At 38.1% G+C, this 20,890-nt stretch overlaps 1 protein-coding gene across 9 annotated transcripts in view; it reads right to left on the bottom strand.

Moving 5' to 3' along the window:
- Window positions 1-20,890, bottom strand: part of TMCC1 (transmembrane and coiled-coil domain family 1) — a 272,181-nt gene that overhangs the window by 150,927 nt on the left and 100,364 nt on the right. For all 9 annotated transcript variants that reach the window (XM_053599170.1, XM_053599166.1, XM_053599167.1 and 6 more), the window contains one exon: window positions 19,486-20,172. In XM_053599170.1, coding sequence (XP_053455145.1) covers window positions 19,486-20,049 — 564 coding nt within the window. In that variant the 5' untranslated portion in view covers window positions 20,050-20,172. The remainder of the gene's footprint in view (window positions 1-19,485; window positions 20,173-20,890) is intronic.

Raw genomic sequence — 20,890 nt, 5'->3', positions numbered from 1 at the left:
ATTATTCAATCATGAAAAAAGATGGAGACTTTACATCCTTCACATTTACCTGGATAGACCTGAAATACATTCCTCTTAATAAAGTATCGCAAGAATGGAAAAATAAATATCTAATGTACTCTATGCTAATATGAAATCAACATATAAACAATTACGTGTTCCTAAGAACAATAAAACACTATTATAGTTCAGTTCGCAGGTAGAGGGAAGCAGGAAGGGGAGGGTGAAGGACGGATGGCAGAAGGAGGGAGGGCATGAGGCGGGTGAGGAGTTCTTCTATAAATGGAATTTTACCCTGGAAGTGAGAACAATGTAACCTAAATATTGTACCCTCGTATTAATTTGAATAAAGTTTTTTTAAATAAAACTATGAAAAAAAGAGAATCAGAAAACATAAATTTTCTAAAGACAGCAGGAGTTCTGTGCATAAGGTTTGAAGAAGAAGCCAAACAATTTTAGTGTGCTCCTGAGCCAGATCTCATAGCCTAACTTTCCTACAGTGTTTTAAGTATTCATCCAGTGAAGTTCTATCTAAAGGGACAGACTCTCAGTGAAGTCCTATCTAAAGGGACAACTCTCAGAAGGAATCAGAGATTGTTTAGTCCAACTCTCTATTGGAGTCGTGGATGTTTCCTACAAAACACATGATATGTGGTTCTCCAGCTTTTGTCTGATAACCTCTAAGGTGGGAACCTATGCCAAGGCAGTAGCATACCTCAAAGCTAGACAGTTCTTTTGTAAAATTTGTTCTTACATTGTGGCAGGTTCACATCCCAAGTCAACGATTTTCGTGTTATCAAAAAGTTTCTTAAAGGTGGCTTGGCACCTATAGCTCAGCAGCTAGCGTGCCAGTGACATATACCGGAGCTGGTGGGTTCAAACCCAGCTCACGCCTGCCAAACAATGGCAACTACACACGCGTGCACACCCACACTCACACACACAAAAAAAAACTAGCCAGGCGTTCTGGTGGGCACCTATAGTCCCAGCTACTTGGCAAACTGAGGCAAGAGAATCGCTTAAGCCCACGAGTTTGAGGTTGCTGTGAGCTGTAATACCACAGCATTCTACTGAGGGGGACATAATGAGACTCTGCCTCAAAAAAAAAAAAAAAAAAAAAAAGTTCTTAAAAGAGAATTATTCTTTCCTTTATTTTTTTTAAAGTATTAGGCCACAGAGACCTATCTACATCAATATGAATCCTCAGAGATTTAGATCAGGCATTGTGGCCCACACCTATAATACCAGAACATTGGAAAGCTGAGGCAAGGAAAACGTTTGAGGTCAGTAGTTTAAGACCAGCCTGAACAACATAGAGAGACCCTGTCTCTACCAAAAAAAAAAAAAAAAGAGGGAGAGAGAGAAAGAGAAATGGGCAAAAGCAGGAAGGTCACTTGAGACCAGGAGTTTGGGGATGCAGTGAATTAGGATGATGCCACCGTACTCTATCCCAAGCAACAGAGTGAGATTCTGTCTCAAAAAAAAAACATATATATATAAAGAGAGAGAGAGAGAGAAACCAAATACTCAGTATACAATCAACTATGTATAAATAAATGTTTAACACGAGAACTTAATGGCACCCAATCTTTTAAAATATCAGAATTATGTTATTTTCTTGTTAAGAGTTCAACATTAGTGGATAATTCTGCACTTATTCAAACTTAAACTACACACAGGCATGAGTAATCTACACTCAATGTGTATACACACAACACATACACACACACACGGTAACAAAACTTACGAGGAAACCTTTCATAATCCCTCCTAATGAAATCTAAAATGTAAACCTAACCTGACTGAGTACCTACATTTAAAGACTTTAGTTAAATTCCTCAGAATACTAACATTGGAAGTGACTACAAAGTGATGAGAATCCATATCAATTGATATTTAAAACATAATATTCTTATCCCAAAATTATTTTTCCAAGTACATTACTATTTAGATCATCATTCTGCCAAAGAATACTTTAACAGGGCTGCGTGCGGTGGCTCACGCCTATAATCTTAGCACTATGGCAGGCAGAGGCAGGTGAATTGCTTAAGCTCATGAGGTCAAGATCAGCCTGAGCAAGAGCAAGACCTCGTCTCTAAAAATACCTGGGTGTTGTGGCCCACGCCTGTATTCCCAGCTACTCGGAGGCCAAGGCAAGAAAATTGCTGAGCCCAAGAGTTTGAGGTTGCTGTAAGCTGTGAAGCCATGGCACTCTACCCAGGGTGACAAAGTGAGACTGTCTCAACAACAACAACAAAAACAATACTTTAGCAAAGTCTGACATAAGAAATGCTTTAAGTTTTTTAAAGAAAATATTCATGTTATCAGAAGTTAATATTCTAAAAACAAGGCAAGGGAATGATTAATGAGACTTTGGAAAGCTGCCGTATCTGGGATTGCTAGGCAAGCACAGGAGATTTTCAGTTCCAAAATAATGGTGCAGAATCAAGCTGGCTTCACTTTTCCCAATGGAAAACAAAAAACAAATTTACAGCACCAAGACTATCACTACAAATATCCCAGAACTTAAATATGAGGATGAGATGGGACACAGGGCCACAGTGAAGTAAAAACCTCTAACCAGTGGTTCTCAACCTTCCTAATGCTGCAACCCTTTAATATAATTCCTGTGGGTCGCAACAGGTTGAGAACCACTGCTCTAAGCAAACATTAAGAAAAATGAACTTTCGGGGGCCTTGGTGTGTGCTACACCTTCTGGGGGCAAGACATGATTGCAAGAGGGACTTTCCCTAACAATCAGTGTAACCTGGCTTATTGTACCCTCAATGAATCCCCAACAATAAAAAAAAAAAAAAGAAAAGAAAAAGAAAAATGAACTTCTGTATCTGTCCAGCAAACATCAGCCTAGCACCAAGTGCATGGAAAATGCCCCAACCCACAGTTTCTACTTTGGAAAAAGTATGATCAAAGTGGACAACTAGCCTCCCATCAACTTAGGTTTCCTGACAGGAGACCTGTCCCTGGCTGAACCCACAGAAAACATCAGGAGTAACTTGAGGGAGAAATATTCCTGAGGACAGCCAGAGATGAAAGGGGGTAGCACTACTATCCTCAGGCCCTGGAAACTCTACTTTCTGTAACTCAGCCAAAGAAGATGTCAATCAAAGTGGCTATTCAGAAGGTTCATTCCTCAGGTAGCCTGCATATGAACACCCTAGCCAGGATTCCTGGGATATTTTCTTTGGCACCTCCCCCAGTCAAGATGAATGGTACTCTGTTAACTAGAATTGAAGCAAACCTGGACTTAAAGGAAATATTTTGTACCAGAAAGAGGCCAGTGACCCAGTGGGTTTAAAACACACACACACACACACACACACACACCAGAAAGGCTCAGCGCCCATAGCTCAGGGAGTAAGTAAGGCGTCAGCCACAAACACTGAGGGCGGCAGGTTCTAGCCTGATCCAGACCTGCTAAAACAACAATGACAACTCCAACCAAAAAATAGCTGGGCGTTGTGGCAGGCGCCTGTAGTCCCAGCTACTTGGGAGGCTGAGGCAAGAGAATCACTTAAGCCCAAGAGTTGGAGATTGCTGTGAGCTGTGACGCCATAGCACTCTACTGGGCGACATCGTGAGACTGTCTCCCCCCCACCAAAAAAAAACCAAAATTAAAAAAAAAAAAAAAACAGAAAGAAAAAAAATCAATAGGTAAATTACCAAGAACCTCAAGAACCCCTATGAAAACATATCCAATAAAAAACAAAACAAACCGGAGAAGACTGGAATAAATAATCCTTTAATGCAAAGACATAAATGTACCATCATAAGAGACGACAGCAAACCATGACCTCCTCAAACCAATAAAGGAAGGACAAATGAGTGACTAAACCTAAAGAGACAACAATGTGAATTCTCTGACCAAGAATTCAAAATAGCAGCTTTAACTCAGTGATTTCCAAGATAACACAAATGTGTCAATTCAGAAATTTATCACAGAAATTTATATAAAAAGTTTAAAATAACCCTCCCACTCAAAATCAAACAGAAATCCTGGAACTGACAAATACATTTGTTAAAATGAAAACATCATTTCAGTCAAGGCTCTCAAAAGCAGAACGGAACAAATAAGCTCAAAGACAAGTTATTTGAAAATACAAAGGTAGGCGAGGCATGGTGGTTCATGCCTATAATCCCACCACTGTGGGAGGCTGAGGCGGGAGGATCACTTGAGGTCAGGAATTCAAGATCTGCCTAAGCAAGAACAAGGCCCCGTCTCTACTAAAAAGAGAAAAATTAGCCAGGCATTGTGGCTTTGTGGAGGATATCTTAGTCCCAGCTACTAGGGAGGGTGAGAGACAGGAGGATCTCTTGAACCCAAAGAGTTTGAGGTTGTTGTGAGCTAGGCTGACTGATCGCACTCTAGCCTGGGGCCATGGAGTAAGATTCTGGGGGAAGAGAGAGAGAAAGAAAATATATAGAGGAGAATAAAGAGTGAGAAGAAATGAAGATTGCCTACAAGATACAGATTTTCTAACAATTATTATTCAAGAGGGACTTGAGCAAGATAAAGGTAGAAAACTTTTCAAAACTTGTGAAAGAGATAGAGAGATACAGAAAGCTCAGAGAACACAAATACATTTGACCCAGGTAAGACTACCCCAAAGCATTTAATAATCAGACTCTCAAAAGTCAAGGACAAAGAGAGGAATCTAAAAGCATCAAGAGAAAAGAAGTGAAAAATATATACTAAAGCTTCTATTCATCTGGCAATAGACTCCTCAATGGAAATCACACAGGTAAGGAGGGAGTAAAATGACATTTTCAAAGTGCCAAATTTGGGAGGGGGAGGCGGGTGTAATCCAGGAACACTGTATTCAGCAATGCTATCCTTCAAATACATAAGAAGGAAAGATTTAAAAATTCTTCCCAGATGGCGCTTGTGGCTCAGTGGGAGGGCGCCAGCCCCATACCGAAGGTGGCGGGTTCAAACCCAGCCTCAGCCAAACTGCAACAACAACAACAAAAAAATAGCCAGGCATTGTGGTGGGCACCTGTAGTTCCAGCTACTCAGGAGGCTGAGGCAAGAGAATCGCCTAACCCCAGGAGTTGGAGGTTGCTGTGACTTGTGTGACGCCACGGTATTCTACGGAGGGTGATAAAGTGAGACTCTATCTCTACAAAAAAAAAGAAAACTAGGGGTAGTTTTTTTGAGGTATCTTCCAGGTCCTGCATTCCAGTTGATTGGCTAACCCACACAGACCAAGGAACTGACTCAACTGGTTTTGTGACCCCCACCCAACCAAGAGGCTGACCCATCTAGTCAGTGGCCCATCCCAAGGAATTGATGGTTCCTCCCTGAACCCAACTAATTAGCACACCCCAAACGCCTAATTGTCCAGGAAAAGGAAACTATGTTTAAAAACCCTGTCTTTCAAATTCTGAGGGTGGTGGGATTTGAGATATTCCTCCCTTCTCCCTGATTTAGCACTATGCAGAATAAACTCTTCTCTGCAGTAAAACCTGCTGCCTCTGGGTACTGGCTTCTTCCTGGGCAGCAGGAAGATGAACTTGGATGGGCAACAACAACACCACCAGAAAAAAATCACTAAACCACAAAGGAGGACAGGAAGGAGTTACAAAACAACCAGAAAACAAGCAACAAAATGGCAGTAGTAAGGCCTTACTTACCAATTGTAAAACTGAATGTAAATGGACTCAATTTTCCAATTAATAGGCTCAATGGCTAAAGGAACACCATGCAACTACATGCTACCAACAAGAAACCCACTTCCACTTTATAAAGACACACACAGATTAAAAGTGAAAGAGTAGAAAAAGATATTCAGGCTGGGACCAGTGGCTCCCATTTGTAATCCTAGCATTTTGGGAGGTCAAGCAGGAAGGTCCCTTGAGCTCAGGAGTTCTAGACCAGCCTGAGCAAGACCAACACCCCATCTCTACTAAAAATAGAAAAATTAGCCACCTGTGTCTCACCTGCTCAGGAGGCTGAGACAGGAGGATCACTTGAACCTAGGAGTTTGAGGTTGCTGTGCACTAGGCTAAGGCTATGGCATTCTAGTATGGAGGAACAAAGTAAGACTCTCTTTCAGGAAAAAAAAAATACTAAAAAAGCATTAAATAAAATGCAACATTCCTTTGCTATTAAAAACCCTCAACAAACCGAGTTTAGAAGGAACATATCTCAAATTAATAAATGCCAAACGTGACTGCTAACATCATATTGAAAGGGAAAAATTGAAATCCTTCCCTTTAAGATGAAGAGACACACAAGGATGGCCACTTTCACCACTTCTATTCAACATAATACTGGAAGTCCTGGTCATAGCAATTTAGACCAGAGAAAGAAATAAAGGGTATCCAAACTGAAATTGAAGAAGTCTCATTAGCTTTGTTTGCAGACAACATGATCTTATACTTATAAAAACTGAAAGATTCCACCAAAAAACTGTCAGAACTGACACATATGTCCTGTAAAGTTGTAGGACACAAAAATCAACATACAAAAATCAGTAGCATTTATATAGGCTAATAGTGAACAATCAGAAAAAGAAATCAAAAATAAATTCCTGGGCTTTTCTTTGAGACAGAGTCTCAAGCTGTCACTCTAGGTAGAGTGCCAAGGGATCATAGCTCAAAGCAACCTCCAACTCTTGGTCTCAAGTGATCCTCTTGCCTCAGATTTTCTTTTAGTAGAGACAGGGGTCTCACTTTTGCTCAGGCTGGTCTCGAACTCATGAACTCAAGCAATCCACCCACCTCGGCCTCCCAGAGTGCTACAATTACAGGCGTGAGCCACCGAAGAAATCCCATTTATGATAGCTTTAGAGAATATAAAATAGCTAGAAATCAATTTAACCAAAGAAGGGAAAGATCTATAGAGGGAAAACCATACTATGCTAATGAAAGAAACTGAAGAGGACACACAAACACACAAAATGGAAAGTGAGTTTATGCTCATGGACTAAAAGAATTAGTATCATTAAAGTAACAATTCTACCTAAGGCAACTTACAGATTCTTATAACATTTTATAACATTCTTCATAGAAATAGAAAAAACAATCTTAAAACTTATATGGAACCACAAAAACCCCCGAATAGCCAAAGGCATCTGGACCAAAAAGAAGAAAACCAGAGGAAGTGGGTGGCCTGTAGCTCAAAGGAGTAGGGCGCTGGCCCCATATGCCAAAAACCGCAAAAAAAAGAAAAGAAAACCAGAGGAATCACATTACCTGACTTCAAAATATACTACAAAGTACAGTACCCACATAAGCATGATATTGGCATAAAAACAGACACACAGACTAATGGAAGAGAACAGAAAACCCAGATATAAATCCATACAATTACAGTCAACTCATTTTTCACAAAGGAACCAAGAATATACAATGAGGAAAAGACAGTCTATCCAATAAATGGACAATCACAGGTAGAATCTAACTAGGCCCCTCTCTCTCACCATACACAAAAATAAAATAAAATGATTAAAGACTTACATTTAAGGCTTGAAACTAAGAAACTGCTAGAAAAAAACATTGGGAAATCTCTGCCCAGGACATTGCTCTGGGCAAGTATTTTTTTGTGTAAGACCTCAAAATCACAGGCAACCAAAACAAAAATAGACAAATAGGATTAACAGGAACTAAAGATAAAAGCTTTTGCATAGCAAAGGAAAACAATCAACAAAGTAAAGCAGCAACCTACAGAATGGGAGAATATATTTGCAAAACCTATCTAACAAGGGATTGATAACCAGAATTGATAACCAGAGCTCAAACAACTTAATAGCAAAGAAAAAATATATCCAATTTAAAAATGGGCAGAAAACCTACATAGTCATTTTTCCAAAGAAGTCATGCAATGGCAATTTTTGCACTACAGGCAAAAATACATTTTCAAGTATATGAAAAATGGTCAACATCACTAATCATCGGAATGCAAATCAAAACTGTAAGCTCCCACCTAACAGGTACAATGTAAGGGTATATGGCATACCTCCTGGGTGAAGGACTCAACTACAACTGGGATGCTACCTAACAAATGCAAACAATGCAATCCAATTACATGTACCCTTATATTAATCTGAAATGGAGAAAAACACAAACTTCAATGAGATATCATATCACCATGGTTTAAAACGGCTTTTATTAAAAGACAGGTAAAAATGGATGCTGGTAAGGATGCAGAGAAAAGGGAACCCTAGTACCCTGGTTTTGGAAATGTAAATTAGCACAGCTACTATGAAAAAATGTACAGAGGTTTCTCAAAACACTAAAAATAGTGATTTAGCAATTACACTAATGGGTAAACAGCCCCCTAAAAGGTAATCGATATATGTACTCTTATGTTTACTCAGAACTATTCGCAACAGACACAATATGGAATTAATTCTAAGTATTAATCAACAGATAAATGAGTTAAGAAAATGCGGTGTATGCAAAGTATGACAATTTAGTTCACAAACTCATTCTAGAAAAAGTGCTACATACCTCATTAGTGAATATCGGCTATGCACTGATGCCAGCACCCTTTAAAGTAATTTTGGAACTCTTTTCCTGGAATGACCATCATAGCTCTTGTTAGATGGCCTGACAATTAAGTTCATGAACTTGCCACCTGCCCTTACATTGGCAGGGAGAAAGGAAAAATAAATCTTATACTTCCTGGTGGTCCTGATAATGCAAAACTCAGCCTCCAAAGATAAAAAAGAACCTCAAGAGATACACTAACCTAGAAAGAAACAATGTAACAAGTAATATCACTCTGGTTTCTTGAGAAATATAATCATTAACATTTTAAGACTTTTTTTGCCTGCTAACTAAAATTCTCCCATGACCTAACATTTGTAACTATAACTCTGTATATGTCTTGCTAGAAGAGTATAAAAGAGCTTGGTGAGAATGACTGGGGGGAGGGAGGGTCCCAGTGCTTTAAGGCTGATGGCCTGCTGAGTTTCCCCACTGCCTTTTAAAATTCCTTCTCCTATAATCTTTGGTGTGAGTCTGTTGGTTTTGATTCAACAGTCCTGCAACACAGGCACTGTACAAACAACTCAGCAAGGTTTCATAACCTTGGTATACCAGTGTCTCACAGCTGTGTTCATGTTCGCTACTGCTGCATGTTTTTGTGTGTTGTACAGTCACAGCTGATGATCATCTCAAAATTGCTTTCAAGTGTAGACTAGACAGTGGCATCAATGCATAGCTTGCTAAGGGGAGTACTTCAAAGGTGACTAGTGATATTCAGCAGTAAGATATGTAGCACTTCTTCTAGGATTGAGTTCTCAAATTTAATTGACAGACTTCATATACACAATAGAATATTATTTCAAATGAATGAAATCCTGTCATTTGCACAACATGGATGGACCTAGACGTCACTGTAAGTAAAATAAGCACAAAGAGACAAATATTGTGTGTTTTGATTCATATATGGGAGCCAAAAATAGCAGATCTCATGAAGATAGAGAATAGACTGGTGGTTACCGGAGGGTAGGAAGTGGGTGGTGGTGAAGAGAGGTTGATTGATGGGTATAAATATATCGTCTATAGAAGAAATAAGACCTATTGTTTGAGAGATCAGTAGGGTGACTATAGTTTACAATAACCTATCATTTTGAATATATCATTTCAAAATACTTGGAAGAGAATTATTTGAATGTTTCTAGCACAAAGAAAAGACAAATATTTAAGGGGATGAATATCCCGATTATACTGATTTAATGATCTTTATAAAGTATACAAATGCATTAAATTATCACATGCACCCTTAAAATACATACATTATATATCAATGAAAATTAAAAATTTTTTAAAGTCAAGGACATTTAAATCAGATTTCTAAGATACACTGTCAATTTTCTGCTACTTGAAATCTAAACAATCTGGGCGGTGCCTGTGGCTCAATGAGTAAGGCGCTGGCCCCATATACCAGAGGTGGTGGGTTCAAACCCAGCCCCAGCCAAAAAAACTGCAAAAAAAAATTATAATAATAATAAAATAAAATAAAATCTAAACAATTCTATTGACCAAAGTAAAAATCCTTGTTATTTTACCAATCATAAGAGTCTCTGCAAAGTTCAGAATTCACATTTAAGAATAGTTTTCAGGCTCGGTGCCTGTAGCTCAGTGGTTAGGGCACCAGCCACATACACCAGGGCTGGAGGGTTCAAATGACAGCTACAATAAAAAAAACAGCCAGGTGTTGTGAGGGGCACCTGTAGTCCCAGCTACTTGGGTGGCTGAGGCAAGAGAACCTCTTAAGCCCAAGAGTTTGAGGTTGCTGTGAGGTGTGACACCATGGCACTCTACTGGGCTCAACATATTGAGACTTTGTCTCAGAAAAGAAAAAAAGAATTGGTTCCACATCCTGGTTGACAATTAAAAATAAGGTTTTGAGGCTTGGCGCCTGTAGCTCAAGCAACTAAGGCACCAACCACATACACCAGAGCTGGCAGGTTTGAATCCAGCCCACACCTGCCAAACAACAATGACAACTACCACCAAAAAATAACCAGGCCATTGTGGCAGGCACCTTAGTCCAAGCTACTTGGGAGGCTGAGGCAAGAGAATCACTTAAGCCCATGAGTTGGAGGTTGCTGCGAGCTGTGATGCCATAGCACTCTACCCAGGGCTCTGTCTCAAAATAAATAAATAAATAAATAAGTAAATAAATAAATAAATAAGGCTTTGAGAGTGTATTAGGATTAACCACAAAAACTGCTTTTAAAATAAACTACAGGCAATAAAAACCATTAATACAAAGCAGAAAAATCAGTAATTGCATCAAAGAACATTCTCAGTAGTACCAAAAATTATCAGCAGAGTACCTCTAATAGTCATGATTAACTAATTCTTCATAACATCTTTCCCAAATAATCCAGGGAATGTATAAAATCCCTAACACTGATATTCACTAAAAAGAAGGTTTGAATTAAAATAAATCAAATATGGGAATTCTATACAACAAAAAATTCACCCCAAGACTTTCAAGTGTCAAATACTGCATTTGAGTATAAAAGTACGATTTTATACTGCAAAATGAAATTTTTCTAACAGCTTCAAACTCCTTAGATAACAACTTAAAAACAAAAAGTCTGTGTGAACTTTAAGATCATGAAACCAACAAGCCAAAATATGATAGAGAAACAACAACTTACTATCTTACTATCCCAAAGTAAATAAATTGCTAAAAGAATTTCTTCCTCATAAACCCCTAAAGACCCACGTTCTGATTTCCTGTGTAACTCAAGTTTCTATTATTTTGAGCCAGGAATTATTATTTATTTATTTAATACCTAGTGTTTGACTTTATTTAATACCTAGTGTTTGACTTTATTTATTTATTTATTATTATTTTTTTTTTTTGGCCAGGGCCAGGTTTGAACCCACCACCTCCAGTATATGGGGCCGACACCCTACTCCTTTGAGCCACAGGTGCCGCCCCAGGAATTATTTTTTGAAAAGAAGAAAGAAGAAAACTTCTTTGATTTCTGAGATCACTAAAAGCTCAGTAAAGTTTGTACCAAAAAAAAAAAAAAAATTAAACATAGATTAAAAAGCAAAAGTATGTGGATTAATTTGAGTTCTCTATAGATCCTAGTTCTCAAGCTTTTGTCTGATTGAAAATATGCAAATATCCTTTCCCATTGTGTAGGTTGTCTCTTTGCTTTGGTTATTGTCTCCTTAGCTGTACAGAAGCTTTTCAGTTTAATGAAGTCCCATTTGTTTATTTTTGTTGTTGTTGCAATTGCCATGGAGGTCTTCTTCATGAAGTATTAGAGAAATGCAAATCAAAACAACCCTGAGATATCATCTAACCCCAGTGAGAATGGCCCACATCACAAAATCTCAAAACTGCAGATGCTGGCGTGGATGTGGAGAGAAGGGAACACTTTTACACTGCTGGTGGGACTGCAAACTAGTACAACCTTTCTGGAAGGAAGTATGGAGAAACCTCAAAGCACTCAACCTAGACCTCCCATTTGATCCTGCAATCCCATTACTGGGCATCTACCCAGAAGGAAAGAAATCCTTTTATCATAAGGACACTTGTACTAGACTGTTTATTGCAGCTCAATTTACAATCGCCAAAATGTGGAAACAGCCTAAATGCCCACCAACCCAGGAATGGATTAACAAGCTGTGGTATATGTATACCATGGAATACTATTCAGCCATTAAAAAAAATGGAGACTTTACATCCTTCGTATTAACCTGGATGGACGTGGAAGACATTATTCTTAGTAAAGCATCACAAGAATGGAGAAGCATGAATCCTATGTACTCAATTTTGATATGAGGACAATTAATGACAATTATAGTTATGGGGAGGGAAACAGAAAGAGGGAAGGAGGGAGGTGGGTGGGGCCTTGGTGTGTGTCACACTTTATGGGGGCAAGACATGATTGCAAGAGGGACTTTACCTAACAATTGCAATCAGTGTAACCTGGCTTATTGTACCCTCAATGAATCTCCAACAATAAAAAATAAAAAATAAAAAAAATAAAAAAAATAAAAAAGCAAAAGTAGCTGAAAAGCTAAGTATAATAATTGACTGGATTCTTAAAACATGCTACAACTCTTCATGATTATTCTAAAGAATATGACTATATATTAAATAATAACAATAAAAAATAAGAAAAATTAGGTTCTGAAGCACATGGTGCCGGGGTGGGAAATAATGTAAGTGACATTTTACTTCATCTTTAACACAGATTTATAAGAAGGCAGAAGTTGAAATATTCTTACTCCTAAAAGTAAATTATTTTAGAAATGAGATAAACTCTCTAGAGAAGTCTTTTTTTTTTTTTCTAACATTCTCAAAATTACTAAGCATCTATATTATCTTTTTTTTTTTTTTTTTGAGACAGAGTTTCACTTTGTGACTCTTGGCAGAGTACTCTGCTGTCATAGCTCACAGCAACTTCTAACTCCTGGGCTCAAGTGATTCTCTTGCCTCAGCCTCCCAAGTGGCTGGGACTACAGGCTCCCACCAGATGCCTGACTATTTTTAGAGACGAGGTCTCCCTCTGACTGAGGCTGGTCTCAAACCAGTGAACTCAGACAATTCACCCATCCCAAGTGCTAGGATTACAGCGTGAGCCACTGTGCCCAGCCTTAAACATTTATATTATCAAAGAACTACTTGTAAAAATTTCAGTTCTGGGCAGCGCCTGTGGCTCAGCGGGTAGGGCGCCGGCCCCATATGCCGAGGGTGGCGGGTTCAAACCCAGCCCCAGCCAAACTGCAACAAAAAAAAACTAGCCGGGCGTTGTGGCGGGCGCCTGTAGTCCCAGCTACTTGGGAGGCTGAGTCAAGAGAATCGCCTAAGCCCAAGTATTTGGAGGTTGCTGTGAGCTGTGTGACGCCACAGCACTCTACCGAGGGCGATAAGGTGAGACTGTCTCTACAAAAAAAAAAAAAAAAAAAAAATTTTCAGTTCTTTCTGAATTAAATTCTATGACTTTTACCAAATGAAAATTAAAGATATGAAAAACAAGTCAGATCGCAAAAAGGAAAAACAATTTCACAATGGAGCTGTGCATACTAAAAGAAGCATATAGTACCTAAGGATTAGGAAAGCTCTATTCACTCTCCAGACTAGATCCAGACCTTGTGCTCTGTTCTGGAGACTGAAATTTAAAAGGAACACTGAAGAACTGGAACAGTCAGAGTTGACAGACCAGTATTATTAAGTATTCAAAATTATGACGTGAATGAATATCCCAGTGGTTGCTTTAGCAGCCCATGTACTAAAATGATAATACAAAGATGAGCATGGCCTCTACAAGAGAATAACAAAAATTTTATGAAATCAGTAGTGATAAAATGAGTCTTTGTCAATGGCTTAAGCCCAAGAGTTTGAGGTTGCTGTGAGCTGTGACGCCATAGCACTCTACTGAGAGCAACATAGTGAGACTCTGTCTCAAAAAAAAAAAAAAAAAAAAAAATCTTTGTCACTGCTCTTAAGAGTTCTGTCTGCATTCAAATAAGCTGACCTAGTAACCAATATTTTTAAAAAGGAAAAATTTTCAGCCGGGCACTGTGGCTCACGCCTGTAATCCTAATACTCTGGGAGGCTGAGGTGGGTAGATAGTTTAAGCTCATGAGTGCAAGACCAGCCTGAACAAACGCAAGACCCCGTCTCCACTAAAAATAGAAAAACTGAGGCAAGAGGATCACTTGAACCCAAGAGTTGGAAGTTGCTGTAAGCTATGATCTCATAGCACTCTACCCAGGGTCACAGCTTGAGACTGTCTCAAAAAAAAAAAAAAAAAAAAGGGAAACATTTTCCCCTTTTCTTGTCCCCTGCTTGAAAGAACCAGTGTTTTTCAATGCTCTGACATGCTCAACTGGGTGAAGAGGCAAAAATGCTGAATACAGAATCAGAGTGAACCCAGGGATCTGGTCCTAGCATCACTCATAATTAGCTGTATACTTTCAGGCTGGTTTTAACATTTCTGGACCTATAAAATGAGGAGTTTGATTAAATTATTTTAAGACTTAACAGTCTATGAGTCATTGCTAGTCACTTGGCAACAAATAGTGATCTATTGACAGAAAATGAAAATCATTTGTGTTTTAAAAGTCTTATTTTACAACTCAAGGATTTTAAATTTTTAGCTTCTTCATATTATAATTTTGCGATCTAAGTCAGAATTTCTTATCCAAGTAAGATGTAACTATTATAAAATAAAATGTCAGTTTTTAATAAATATTTGACTTGATCTTTGGCTAAAGATATAAATATTTTTACAGTATATAAACCAATAAATCCTAGCTAATTCTGTTAGGTAGGTAGGTAGGTTGGAACTGCTCTCCTAGAAAGGAGGGCAAGGTGGGGCCCTCAGGATGCCTCCCATCTTAATTCTGTCCCAAGTGATTGCTCACCCTACCAAACCTACCAATCAGAATGTTAAGTATGCCAACTGCAAAAGGCCCTTGAAAGTAAGACCTCTATCAGGGCTCTGGATACAGTAGTGGACTTTAAATGCCAAAACTCTCCTCCTTCATGCCTAAGATTCAACACTTTTGATAAAGTACCCAAATCCCTTGTGAATAAATGGAGAAAGCAGAAATTAGGTCACTTACTATATTCCTTTAGGGGTCTGATTGCCCTAAAGCCTATTGATATTTTGTATAATGGTATAAAAGAAAAGGAGGCTAAATTTAACCAAAAGAGTAAACTCTACTTCCTTTTACATTGAGTCATCATCATAAACACTGCTTCTTTTAAACAGAAGGAATATGACTCACTTAAGAAAAAAAACAAAAACTCTGAGAAGCATCCCTATGATGTTGAAAGTACATGTAATGAGAATAAGATGGAGTCAGGCTAGGGCTGAGATGACACAGCTGGTCTGCTCAGTTGAGGTCCTACGTGACCTTCGGTTCATGTCTCCCATTCTTGCTGTTTTGTATATTCAACTTTAACCTAAAAGTGTAAATCTTGAGTAGTTTATGGCAATTGGTTTAGGAGATTAACTTTGGAATTGGAATGCTGTTTTGGGTCATGGGTATGTTAATTATTGTTTATTATAGGTCATAGGTTATGCTGATCATTGTTGTTTAAGGTAAGGGTTAACATGGTTTTTACTTTGAACTTTGATATACAAAACCGTGATTTGGGAAATGGAAGAACAAAATAAGTCTTGGAGAGGCTACTCTGTTCTCTAGAATGGCCAGCCTTCTGACAAGTAATGTTTGGTGGACCTATCCCTGTCTCTGCATATTGACTGATAGTGACAGGCAGCCCAGGCGGCAGGATCCTCTTTGTCTGGTAACAATTTTACACCTTGAATAACAAATTTATCAAAGTCAAGAACAGTTAGTTTATCTATAACTTCAGTTTCACCCTTAGAAGAACTGTATCTAAATACATATTTGTACTAAAGGAAATAAAGTGGGGGGTAAGGAGAACAAAACATAGCCATACAGATTCTGCCCCTCATAGCTAGGGTCAATAATAAACCTAAAAGACAGTTGCTTTGGTAATCAAATTTTGCTTAGTAAAATACCTTTAATAGAGAACATCTAGAAGCCAAAATACATCTTCATCTCTAACTTACACCATTTTTCCAGACCCGTATTATTAACTGCCCATAGGAGATTCCTTTGACAGTAAATGTCAGCCACCCAACTGACACTTCTATATACACATCTCTATATAGAAAATTGAGATCTCCATTGGTTTTCCTTAAAAATATGATTTTTTTAACTATTCAGTGGGAAAATGGACACTATGCTCTTAATGGTTCTCCCAAGTAAATCTTTGGATTAACTTTTATTGTCATACTTCAAAAATCCTGTATCTTTTCTATAGTTATCAACTGAAGTGATAACTATATTTATAAGATCTCAAACTAGTACATTACATGGTCACTGGGCTTATTCTAGCCCATATCCTGATGATGTACTTCTCAAATTATCATCCTGGATTAATCAATGTCTCATCAGTAAGACAGTCATCCCCTCACTTCCACCTACGGATCCTGGTCTAAAGCACCCTCTGGTGGTCAGCAACAGGAATTATCCTCCCCCACACCCTCCCAATTCTCTCCCCTTGGAATAAAAAGCCTAGCTTACTGGTTTTGGTCACAGTTCAACTAATTCAATCTTAGAAATACATGTTCCTCAAACCCCTTCTTCTAAATTCCTCTATCTTCCTGGTATAGCCAGGTATTACAATAAATTCTCTTTCTCTCTGATCATGCTGTAGGTGATGCAAAAAACTTCCCTAATGGCAGACTAATATACATAGCTTTTCCTAAATTTGCTTAAAAACAGGAAAACCATATAGTGAGCTTCGAAGAGATACTGGCCTTAATGGAGAACCATGATCAGTAACATCAAACTTTCCTTTCAGAAGCACCAAAGTTTGCATCTACCCTCTGATTTCCCTGTAATTAAGCTTTTTCTTTCTCAGTATTTATGGTAAAAAATTTCAATCACTATTACTGTTTTATAATAAATAAGAGGCATTTCAATAGCACTGATGTATTAATTCACTACATACTTGAATTATAATATAATAGTGCAACAGCACACAATAATATACAGGGTATTCCTAAAGTCACAGTTCAACTAATTCAATCTTAGAAATACATGTTCCTCAAACCCCTTCTTCTTAAGGAAAAATGGGAAGTTGTAGCTAAATGTACCTTTATTTACAGAATATTCATCACAAATTTTTAAAAAGAGGTGGCCAACACATACAGAATATTTTGTAAATATTTTGTACAATTCTGTACTGTATTTTGGAGGGATGGACGTTGTAGACTAGACTGGGAATCTCCAAACCATTTCTAACACTGGAATTCAAAATGACTTCTCTCACAGAAATTAACAGTCAAATGTTGTTTTGTTTTCTCAGATGCATGGTCCTAGCTCTCCAGAGGTTCACAATTGGGTCCCCCTCCCCTTCTTTATAAAAGCACATCTCAATTATTTTAAAGCTTGGTATTTGCATACACTGTGTTGTCGTATGATGGAAAGGATATATATTGACTGGGCCTCATATTCCTAAAACATCCTGCAAGAAGCATATTCTCCATAAAGCCCCTGCAATTTGGCTCAGTGCCCGTAGCACAGTGGTTACTGCGCCAGCCACATACACCGAGGCTGGAGGGTTCGAAACCGGCCTGGGGCCAGCTAAACAACAATGACAACTGCAACAAAAAATAGCCAGGTGTTGTGGCAGGCACCTATAGTCCCAGCTATTTGGGAGGCTGAGGCAAGAGAATCACTTAAGCCCAAGACTTTAAGGTTGCTGTGATGCCACGGCACTCTACCAAGGGTGACATAGTGAGACTCTGTCTCCAAAAAAAAAGTCCCTATAAGTTGACCCTAATACCTAGCTCTCCCTTCTCTGAACTTGTCATTACTTTCAGAAACATCTAATTATACAGAGGATGCCAAAAATGTATATACAAATTTTAAAAAACATTATCTATGTATTACTTTTCAAAGCTGAATTGAAGGTATCGTTACTGGTCAACTGTAACCAGACATGCCATGCACGTCCATTTTACCTGCAATCAATGCGCTTTTTGGAAATGACAGAGTTTACTTCCAACAAGATCACTTAAAATGTGTAAACATTTTTTTGGCACTCCATTATATTGTTCTCTATTATAAAGCTTTTGAAATGCTAGAGTAGATTATATGTATGCTGCAGATATTGATCACCTCAGTCCTCCAGGTAGTCTGGCAGGGCCTAGGGTGGCTGGACTAATTGCCTCAGGTATGAACTCATCAGTTTAGCCAATTGTGTTGTACAGATAGTTTAATTTTTTACGTGTGCCATGCTGCTTTTAAAAAATGAATTGAAGGTGGGTAAAACATTTCAAGAAATATTAAAATTTAAAGTTCTGGCCATGCACACTGGCTCATAGGTGTATTCCTAGCACTTTGGAAGGTCAAGGCAAAGGGGTATTTGAGGCCAAGAGTTTGAGACCAGCCTAGGGCAGTAAAGTAAAAATCCACCTCCACAAAAATTTAAAAATTAGCTAGTATGGCACATGCCTGTAGTCTTTGCTACTCAGGAGACTGAGGCAGGAAGATCATTTGAGCCCAGGAGATAGTTGTGACTTACAGGCGCACCACAAATGTGTTCAGTCTGGCTTGCACAATGTGTTAAAAAAAAAAAAAAAAAAAAGAAAAATCAGAAATTTCTCATAGATTTTCAGTTCCTCTTGAAAAAAAAGTCAAAAGCTCTAGCTAGAGAGGGCCCACAGAACTAAATTACTACTATCAGCTAAAGCTAAGAAGACATTATCCCTTTAGACAGGGCAAGAACTCTTCAGTTTTTTCAGGCTCCATAACACTTAAATTCACTCACGGTCACTACCTTCATAGCTACATATACCTGAGTTTTCAGACCCTAGCAGGTCTATTTCTTCTATGTGCCTCAACTAACCATAATTGAGACTTACACTGAAGTTTCCCCTAGAATTTGCTATGTCTAGTTGGGGTAGACTTAAAAAATCTGTTTATTAATGGTAAATCATAATAATGTGTATGCTCTACTATGGACTACAAAATACATAAAGAATACTGATGATATAATACAAAGTACATAAAAATTATTAGCAATTTGGTATATTTCCAACCCAGATAACTTTATTTACTACATTCATTAATATAAGAAAACCATTTCCCATGTACAAAATCAAAACAAGAAACAAAACATCTTTGTTCCTCCAACATGAAAAGTGACCCTCTTAAATACACATAAAGTACACGTGAAGTATAATTAATTTTTTAACAAAAGGATAAAATAAAATACAATAAAATGTTAGGAAAGAAATAGGAATATAATTCTAAGCATTCACTCATTAGCTAGAATTATTATTTACCTCATTTAATGAAAAGGGAAACTTTTTTATCACAACTTTGAGGTAACTGCTGAGATAACTCTTTTTAGTTATCAAAGAAAAATCTATAAAGTTCTAGATACAAAAAACCATAAGTTAACAGAAAAAGAAAATCTGACAGACTTACCCGCTCCGTAGCTCCTTCCTCTCCTGGTAGACATGCTGCAGCAGCACAAGCTATTTCCATTATAGCAGAGCTAGTGGGAGCATCAGTCGTTGATGAAGACCTGGGTCGGCCTGACTGCATAACTGCTGTCATCTCCTGGCCAGATTTCCTGTTGATTTGGGGACTTCCTTTTGGGGCCTCTGGCTTGCCCCGCCTACTATGCAAGCTTGTCCCTCTCTTCATCTTGGGTGGCACTCGAATCTGCTGCAGGACACGATTCAGAGCTGTAGGGTGGGTGGGGACACCATCAATCTCAGCACATGCGTTCTGGCTTTCCAGATCCATCTCAGGTTCTGGATCTGTCTGAATCTGCTGCACATCGTGTGGAGACACTGATGACCTCCTGCGCTGGTGCTGGAAGAGATGCTTCAAGCCTTGGCCAATCACATTAATGTTCTCCAAAGCATTGTGGGTCATTTTAGACAACTTTTGTTCTGATTCTGTCTGCTTTCTGGCCTCTGCATCTTGGGATTTGCCTCCAGGATCAGGATCCTCATATAACTGTTCACTGCCCGAAGGCTCCATCAGTAGACTTAATATGCTTATTTGCAAACTTAAAACTTTTTAAACATACCAAGACTGTCAAATTAGGTAGGCATTTGCTTCAACAGTGACTACGCATGCAGCTGTGAGACGGAGGCTTCATGCCTATCTAATGTTAAAAAAAAAAAAAAAAAGAACCTTATATTATAAATCCATGCAGAAATTCCAGTGTTAAAAAAAGAAAAACATGCTGCTAGCCAAACAAATAGGCACATTCATTAAGCAATTTTTAATCAGAAGATTAAAAGATGTTATTCTAAATAGTGGGCAATTGATTATTTTCTTTTTTTTTTTTGATGTTTTTACAATATTTATTAAGATAACAAATTTATAAATTGAAAGACTCAGAGGCACATAGTTTGAAAGGCCAATACCATGGGAATAATGAAGTCAGCACAGAAGAGAAAGAAGGTATCAACAGTTACAATAATACAAGATCTTTTTTAAAAGCCACATTCCCCCAGCGAACATATCATAGGAATCATCCTTCAGAATTACCATGATAAAAAGTTATTTCCTTCAAAGAAAAATAATTCTTTCCACCTACCAAGCCTAGAAAATCCTATTTACAATGAGCTGTCCTGTGTCTCACCAGTATTATTTAACACTGTCTCTACTACTCTGCCATGAGAAGTACGGGAAACTTTATAGCTATTGTATTTACAAATGCACATAATATTTAAATTTTCTCTTCATTGAGAACAACTGAATATATACTTAATCAAATCACAATACAGATGCTTTATAGTGTTGAAGACATTTTGTGGGGAAAGGTGTGTGGGAAGAGGTGTATTTAGAATTATGTTGTTTCTGAAGGATTACT

This window comes from Nycticebus coucang, chromosome 8, assembly GCF_027406575.1.
Source record: "Nycticebus coucang isolate mNycCou1 chromosome 8, mNycCou1.pri, whole genome shotgun sequence".
Lineage (NCBI taxonomy): Eukaryota > Metazoa > Chordata > Mammalia > Primates > Lorisidae > Nycticebus > Nycticebus coucang.
Note: the sequence above shows the minus strand (reverse complement) of the source record. Positions and strands in the feature narration are given on the sequence as shown.